This window comes from Quercus suber, unplaced genomic scaffold, assembly GCF_002906115.3.
Source record: "Quercus suber isolate HL8 unplaced genomic scaffold, Cork oak 2.0 scaffold_843, whole genome shotgun sequence".
NCBI classification, from domain to species: domain Eukaryota; kingdom Viridiplantae; phylum Streptophyta; class Magnoliopsida; order Fagales; family Fagaceae; genus Quercus; species Quercus suber.
The window spans coordinates 14399-23444 of NW_027070273.1; the positions used below are offsets into that span (position 1 = coordinate 14399).

The following is a 9046-nucleotide window of genomic DNA, read 5'->3' on the forward strand; positions in this document are numbered from 1 at the left end:
AAAAAAAAAAAAAAAAATCTGGCCCTTGATAAAATTCAAAACTGCACTAACTTTATAGCTATTGTACTTTCATGGGTGGTCTTTAAGATTGTTTAAGCTATCTTAGCAACTTTCTTGTTGGAAATCCTTCTAAACTCTTTTTGATATATAGAAAATTCTTAAGTACTCTTGGAGCACAGAAAAATGGTACTCCCTTCTCCACATTTATAGTAGATCCTACCATAAATTTAATGAGTGCACCCCACCATGAATGTGAGAGGATGGACTATTATTCTCCGTAATCTGGGAATACTTAAAAATTACTCTAGATATACATCCATGAAAATTTCATTTGAGGCTTTACTATTTAAGTTAGCTACTACTAACTATTTTGTGGACCATTTGGTCTTGGAAATTATGGGCTTGGTCCAACTTTCTCTACTACTGAATACACTTTTTCATCTATGAATTTTACAAAGGCTCTCATACGCAATTTCCCATATGCGTAATTACCATCGTAAAAGTGCAATGGCATACAGATAAGCTAACCATAATCTATTGATAACAAGGGTTAAGGATCAACTCAGGAACTAAATATTACCTTAGAGTTAACCATGCTCTAATACCAATTGGAAGGATAGTATAAACTTCATTGATTGATTTTAGTGGAACTAACCCTACCTGATTAAATTAACCAATTATGCTATTCAATGGAATTTTGGTTAACACAGTAATTTGCTGACAGAGTGAAAAACCAATTGACAAATCGAAAAGAGAAAGGAAGAACAAAAATCAATGAGGATTACTACCAACCCCAGCCCAAAGAAAAATCCACTTTTAGAATCAACTTTTGTACAATTTAAATAAAACCCTATCTCTAATTCCTACCTATATATGGTCGAACTTACAGATGTGATCTCACACTGTTCCAAACACCTTGGACTTATAATATGTGCTTTTTTGATCTGCTCTACTATAATACAAGGAAGTCACCATTTCTTTAGCTTTGATCGCCAAGTCAAAAAACCAAACTCTAGATTAACTTAAAGAACACTCAGAAGTGGTAATCTTGAGGTTTAGGACTTCTTTTGGTGTGGTACTGCACAAGCTCTCCAAAAACTTCCTTTTGATTGACTCTTATGCGCCCATATATATTTTTGCATCGGGACATAAAATCCCACTTAAATAGCCGACTTAATGGGCTTGTTGAGAATAAGGATTCTCGATTAATCGATCAAGATGAAGTCAAGAAATTCGAGATTGCCTTGACTTAATCGGATAAAGTAATTATTGTTGTGAAAAAAATTTTAAACACAGACTTGACAAAGAATAGTTGGATATGTAAGAGCTTTACTAATAAATTTACCTTTAGAAAATCCTAATTAATAATGCAAAACAAAAATAAAAACTAGTAGTTCATTGAACTTTTCCTTCTACTGCGAGGTAGTTTCAAATTCAATCCATAATTTCTCATTTTAGTTAGTCAACGGAACTCGTCATATTTTTAACAAAATACAAATATAAGAGAAATTTGCAACATATGTCTTCCTTAAAAATGGCATAGGGAAATAAACCAAAAATAGAAAAGAGAGAAGAGAATTCCTGCAAAAACTGAGGAAACAACTAGCTCCACTTCATTAAATTTTTTATATATTTTTAGAAAGTTTCAATCTATGGTAACTTAAAATAGGGAGAATCTATTAATTAACTGTTACAATTTTATTTTTTAGATGTAATTTTTACATCATTAAAATAATTTTAAGAGTCCAAATCCAGTAAGGATAGGGTGTAAAACTCGTATTTTACACCATCTAATAAGAAATTGTCATATCAGCATTTTACTTAAAATTCAATACATCCTATCACTTTTAATAATATCTCAATAAACTTCTAATTTGGTTAAATTTATATATGAGCATTAAAGTTGATTAAGTATGGTTATACTTATTCTTAAATATGTGATAAGACGACGTGGCATATTAGTATTAGAATGGTAAAATATGAGTTTTACACATCGTTTTTACAAAATTTAATCTCTAATTTTAAATAATACAAATTTAGAGTTGTAATATTTACTATGACTATAGGAGTAATGAAATGAATATATATTAAGTGGTGAAACAGAAATGATGATTAATATGCTCCCACAAAACCAGCCTTGATTTCCTCAGCATGCAAGCTTGTCCCCAATGCAAAAGCGCGTCAACCATGACATCATAACAACCTTGACAAAGTCTTAACATGTTAGAACTTAGAAGTCCAAATAAATTTCTAAAAAGAATAAAATTGGAAAACCAATAGTACAGCACATCATTGATCATCCTCAATAAACAAGTATAGCTTATTTTGGCCGGCAATATTAGTGGTTTTTTTTTTTTTTTTGGTTGGGTTATTTATTTATTTATTTATAATAGTAAGGCAAGCACGTTCAATTTCAGGCGGTCATGATGTGAGGAGCAAATATAGTTCAAAGTCACAAGCTTGTGGGGGAAACAATAGAGAAGAAACAAAATAAATGAGGCTGTGGAAAAAGGCAGCCGGAGCTTTGAAAGATAGGAATAGCATATTGATCGCAAGCATATCAAGGAGGTCAGCATATCGCAACCCTGATCTTGAAGCAGTGATCATCAAGGCCACAAGCCATGATGAATCCTACCTTGATTACAAGAACTCTCAAAGGGTCTTTCAATGGGTACGTACCTCTCCCATTTATGTGAAACCTTTAATGTGGGGGTTATCTACGCGTATGGAAAAGACTCGGAATTGGGTTGTGGCCTTAAAGGGTTTAATGCTCATGCATGGCATTTTCCATTGCAAAACCCCAGGCGTGCAAATGATTGGCCGGTTACCATTTGATCTATCAAGATTCTCTGATGCTCATTCCAAACAAGACAAGGTAGAGGGTTATAATGTTTTCATTCGTGCTTATTTTCTATTTCTGGACCAGAAGTCTGCTTTCTTAGCGGCAGAGATGAAGGTACAAAGAGGACTACGTTTGAAACAAATGGAGGAACCGCTGGTGGATGAGCTTTCAAGGTTACAGAAATGGCAATCTTTGCTTGACATGCTGCTTCAAATCAAGCCACCGGCTGAGACTACGATTGTGACTCTCATTCTTGAAGCTATGGAATGTGCAATCGTGGAGATTTACGATGTTTACAGCAGGTTTTGCAGTGGGATGGCGCATGCTTTGTTAAGGATATACGAGGATGGCGGTAAGGTTGAAGCGTCAATGGCGCTTAGAATTCTTCAAAAGGCAAGAGTGCAAAGTGGAGAACTCACTCGGCATTTTGAATTTTGCAAGTACATTGGTGTTCTTAATGCAACCGAGTTCCCAAAGGTTGAGCAAGTACCGGAAGAAGATATTAAAGATCTTGAGAGAATAATTGATGGGGTTCCCAAGAGGAAGAGCATAGATGGAATGGTCATGCCACAGGAGGACAAGGCCATTGTGGTGAAAGGAAATGGTGACATTGTTGAACAAAGGGAGTCAAAGAGAATTTTGAGGACAATAATTACAGATAAATGGGAGGTTTTTGAAGACAATTTAATGTCTGATTGGGGAGGGAGTTCCTCTGATGTTAGAAGCACTACTACTACAGCCTCTTCAAATGCATTAGTAACGTTTGTACCTGCTTCTTCTAATCAAGACATTCCTGATTTAATTAATTTCTAGAACTTGATATCATGAGGTCTGCTTTGCCTTTCAGGATACATGAGATTTGTCAATATTTGATCATTTTTTCATTATCGTGGAAAGAGAATTTCGTCAAAATTTTCGTTTTTTCCTTTAAAAAAAAAAAAAATTATAGTTGTTTCATATCATTATTATCATAGCAATGCTATACGTAGGAAAAGATTTTATTAATGTTCATAAGCTACATGAATATCTACATGTTCAACTTTAGAGTCTCTATCTTGTTGTAAACATTGTATTCAAGGAAAAAAAAATGACATATCTAATGTTTTTTTGTGTCTCATCCTAAAACCATAATGCCCTTAGATAGGCCCCGCTTCTATTATGTCTTTGAATGGTATTTAGTACTGTTAGAGATATATTAGTTCATTAATATTAATACACCATTTTGAATATGCTAGTATGGATGCGAAAGCCGAAGCATAAAGTAAGAACACAATAACACATGTAAGTTATGTGGTTCAGTCTAACGGTTTATATCTACAAAGGAAACTCTAAAGGGCTACATCAATAATTGTTGAGTATCAAAATTTTACAAGAAAGCTTATTCCATAAAAAATAAGGAAAGACCATGAGTCTTAACAAAAGAAGGCCCAATTCATGAAGTTAAGAAAGACCATGAAGGCCCAAAGTCCCAAAAAGAATGAAAAAAGAAAGAAAAAAGAAAAAGAAAAAGAAAGAAGAGGATCTTGATTAGGCTAGAGGATATGCAGCAAAAAGAACATCAAGGCCCTAGAACTTTGATGTGTCATTTTGAAGCCTTGAGAAGAGGATCTTGGCTAACACATGGGAAAGCCAATATGTATGTTCATATTTCCAGCAAAAAAAGCCATTAAAAATCCAATAAAACATGTATTTTCTTTGTAACCCATGGTCCAAGCCTGTGGGATCCTAAGTGGATAGTAAGGAAGAAGTGGTTTGGTCGGTAGGGGAGTGATTTTTGGTGAAGGGAGGATCCCGAAGGTTTCCCTTGGTTCATATATTTGCTTGGAATGCACGAACCAATGGAAAACTCAGTTTCCCCATGTGCATGACACCTCTCCACAATTTCCTCTCAATTGTCATTTTCAATTAAAGCTGTTATCCAGTACATTGAGCAGCCCACCCACTCCTTTGACTTTCTAAGAATGAATTTTTCATTTATAACTAAAGCCAAATGGCTCTTTTAAGTTATAATTGTCTAATTAAGCTAAACCTCTACCCAATGCACTTTTTTAGGTTCCAGATGACATGGTTTTATCCATCAGAACAGGGACATCCTCGCCTAGGGTATTAGACCATGTCCACTATAAAAGGAACACTAAGGCATAGCAGAAAAATGAGGGGAAAAAGAGGGATTCAAATGGAGGAAAAAAGGGAGAGTTCAAAGGTTTAAATTAGAGCTTTAGCCCAGCAAGGAAGAGAAAAAAGAAAACAAAAGAAGAGAGCCAAGGTGGAGAAATTTGTCCTATATTCTTGAGATCATTCAAAATATCACTTAACCTCCAAAAAAACATATGCCAAAAACATGCATACATCAAATATCACTCTCTCCCACAAAAGCCTCCTCACTTGACTATCTTAGAAGGCAATGCCCAAGCAAAGCTACTTGGACTTCAGTTCCAAATCCTACAAGTCTTGTGCAAAAACACTAAGTCTGTGAGAATTGAGGTTAGGATCCTCGTGGCTTACTCATTCTCATGAAATTCATTTACATAGATGTATATGTATTAAAATGTATATCCTAATCTAAGAAACTAACAATTATTTGAAGATATGTGTATTGTATAGTGTGTTCTTATATAGGACCTATAGAGTTAAAGGGAAAGGACAAAATTTCATTGCATAATAAGCAAGGAGAAAGATCGTATAGTTCAGAGAATCAGCATTCTAGGATTACAGGCCTAGTACATCTAGGGTACCACGATAGTACGTCCGGGGTACCATGACCATACGTCCAGGGTACCAAGTAAATAAACTCTTTTAAATATTTACACAATAAAAGATAAGCCTTAAATATTCCATTTCAATCTCTTTCTCATTATGAATATTATGAATAATTATTTTACTTGTTTCATAAGAGTAAAGGGTCATTTTATGACACTAAAACACTTATAATAGTATTTTATTGCTTAGGAAGAATCGCATTTTTTTCTTGGAGAGCTTTATGTGACTTGCGCACAACTTAGATTATAATCAGCCTTATTTAGCTACGGTGAACAAAGTCCAGTCCACCAAACAACAAGTAAAGGGCTCAGAATCCTTGTTTCTACTTGGGCCTGGGTATTGTCCAAAAAAAGGACCCACACAATAATATATTAGAGTGTAGTACAAATCTATGTTAAAATGAATCATAACATGGGTATATATAGTAGACTAAATCCTAGACAAATAGACTTTTAGTACAAGTAGGAGACTTGGTTTGCACACAGTTAGACTTGGACCTATGCCAATGGGTTAATATATCTCTAACAATTACTATATATGTCATTTTGTAGATGATTATACAACATTTTACTTGGTTCCTTCTTTTAAAAAGAAAAACCCTAGTTCTTTTCTCCTTTATACATTGTAAGAATGTTATGCTATATATGGAAAATCTACTTGTTAACGATGTCAAAATCTTAGGTGAAAATTGTGGAGGTGAATACAACAATATAGATTTTCAAAATTTGTGTTTCCAATATATACACTCCTCTCACACCAACCAGCAAAATGGAATGGCTAAAAGAAATATCGACATATTGTGGACGGTGCACATATACACTTATCTCTGAATCATCGTCCTTACCTCTTCATTTTTGGCACTATGCCTTTTTAACAGTTTGTTTTCCTCGTAAATCATCTATCTTCTCATAGTCATTAGTATATTTCTCCTTGGCAAAATTTATATGGCACTATCCCCGATTATCTTACCTTTAAGTCTTTTAGGTACACATTTTTTCGATTCCTTATCCTAGTCACAAACTTCATCTTTATTCAACTGAAAGTGTGTTACTTGGTTACCAATGTTTTGATCCTCAATCTAATCATTTTTATGCTTCACGGAATATGTTGTATTTGATGAAACCACTTTCCCCTTTAAATAACCATCAACAGCTTCTCCTTGATCCTCATATCTTCATCTTCAAGCTCTTGACTTTGTTGCATCACTTGCAGACTCATCCATAATTATCTTTTACACAATAACTAGGAATGTTCCTTCTACAATTGAGTCTCTTATCTCTTAATCTCTTATATTGCGTCTACATTTGAAGTTAAAGATGTGGGTCTTCTATGAAACTTTTTAGGACTTCAAATTGACAATAAAATTCTTGAGGTTCTTTTTCCATCTGTGTAATGATGCTTTCACCGATGTTGATTGGGATGGGGATCCTTCTGATTGTAGCTCCCCTATTGATTTCGTTATTTTCCTTGTACCCAATCCTATAATCTAGATGTCCAAGAAACAGAGTATTGTATCATGATTCTCTCTACAAAAGCTAATTAAATATAGCTCTTTAACAACGTGTGTTGTTGAATTGGTTTGGCTTTGCATGGTTCTCCGTGACTTGAGCTTTTGTCTTCCCTTTATTCTTACTATTTGGTGTAATCAATAATAGTAGTGCATTTTATCTTGCTTCAAAATCGGTCTTTTATGTCCATACTAAGAACATTGAAGTGGACTTCAACTTGATTATCACCCCCCCCCCCCCCCCAAAAAAAGAAGAAGAAGGAAAAAAAAAAAAAAAGTGGACTTCCACTTTAATAGAGAACGGGTTGTTTGTGATGTCGCGAAAGTCTGAAGAAAGCACATACGATATCCTCTTTGATAAAACAGAAACTAAACTGTTAGTTTCTAGTAGTAAACCTCGAATCCACGAGGGATGACAAAATACCGAAATTTACCAAAAATGGCAAAATTGAGTTAAATGTAAAATCATAAACTACTAGCCTTAAGAGTCATCTCAAAACAAGTAAGACCTTATTTTGACTTTTGAGAAAAAAGTTATTAAAGAAATAAATATTACTATAAACGGCAAAATTACAGTTTTTGGGACCTAAGTGAAGGAATTCACCATTTTCAGGGTATACATCGTAGCAAACCTATGATTATTGCTTAGAAGACCGTTTTACTTCAGCCTGCCAAATTTTATGCGATTCCAACTCTGAGGCACATGATTTCTACTAGTGCATTTTGGCCTTGTGTGTTGATTTCAGGTGCGCGTGAAAGTCCAGGAAAGCCATGGCAGTCTATTCTACATCAGTTTAAAATGACTTATAGCTCAAGTTCATCTCCATAAAAGACTAGCTAGCATACTAAACAAGTGTCTAGCTTCATTCGGATTTCTTCGACTTTGATACAAGCTCATGCTTTCTCCATGAACCATTCTTTTGTAGGGGGATGTTAGAGTATTTGCAGTAGTTATACCCTTAAAGTTTGGTTAATTGTCATTCTAGTCTCTAAGTTTCAATTTTTTTATTTGGTCCTTTAAGTTCATATTTATTGTCAAATGTGGTCATTTTGTGACTTTCGTCCATTCTGTTAAAAAAATTGCCATCAAAACTCTTTAAAATGACATAATTTCAAAATTTTCCTAATATTCTATTCAAAAAAATTTACATACATTTTTAATAAATGAAAAATAATTTTTTAATGAAATCTCTCTCTCTCTCTCTCTCTCTCTCTCTCTCTCTCTCTCTCTCAAATGCCCTAAGAAAATGTCTGCCACCAGTTGAATTTTTCTCTCTTTGTCGCAGTTGCCCTTTAAGGCTTGCTGCAACCTATCTTGACTTGCCACAACCCATTACAAGTCACTGACTATTTTCGCTTAGGTTTACTCAACGTTTGCTAGTATTTATTGGCCAATTTTGCTTATTGTTGGGGGGTCACAATTCGGCTCTGTACGACTGCTCTAAAAACAAGCTCACAAGAGGTGATGCTAAATGCCATAAAAACTTGAATGTATCTTCATCATCACCAATTAGTTTTTAGGTATAGTGGTTCATCTCATAGTCCAAAAAGTGATATTAAAGTCAAGGTAATGGGTTCGCGATACGAGTGCATCATCCTGAGGGAGGGATCACAGTTTAGCTTCCTACAACTGTTATAAAAACAAGCTTGAGGTGTGTGATGTTGGATGCCATAAAAGACTAACGAATCTAGAGGTGGGTCTTCTTCCTTGTATAGATTAAAGTCTGCTTAGATGGGAATGCCTTCTTAAGAGGAGTGGTTAAACTTCCACGCTTCCAACCTAAACAAAAGCTAGGCATGTGACAATGGCCACATGTTTCTGAAATTTTAACCCTACAAATGTGCAAGGCCTTCTTAAAAAATAACAATTATCCTCAAGAAAATTACATCAAATTGCCTAGGTCCAAATCATAGTCAAATTGTCCAAAATTACATAT

At 34.6% G+C, this 9046-nt stretch overlaps 1 protein-coding gene across 1 annotated transcript; it reads left to right on the plus strand.

The window, feature by feature from the left end:
• The first annotated feature begins 2379 nt into the window (after positions 1-2379).
• LOC111986482 (putative clathrin assembly protein At1g25240) lies at positions 2380-3664 on the plus strand. The gene has a single exon (XM_024018115.2). The coding sequence runs from the start codon at positions 2495-2497 to the stop codon at positions 3653-3655; it is 1161 nt and encodes a 386-aa protein (XP_023873883.1). The 5' UTR covers positions 2380-2494; the 3' UTR covers positions 3656-3664.
• Positions 3665-9046: the final 5382 nt, after the last annotated feature.

Excerpts from the sequence above, each read along its gene's own strand:
- LOC111986482 (XM_024018115.2), top strand. The coding sequence starts at position 2,495 with ATGAGGCTGTGGAAAAAGGCAGCCGGAGCTTTGAAAGATAGGAATAGC.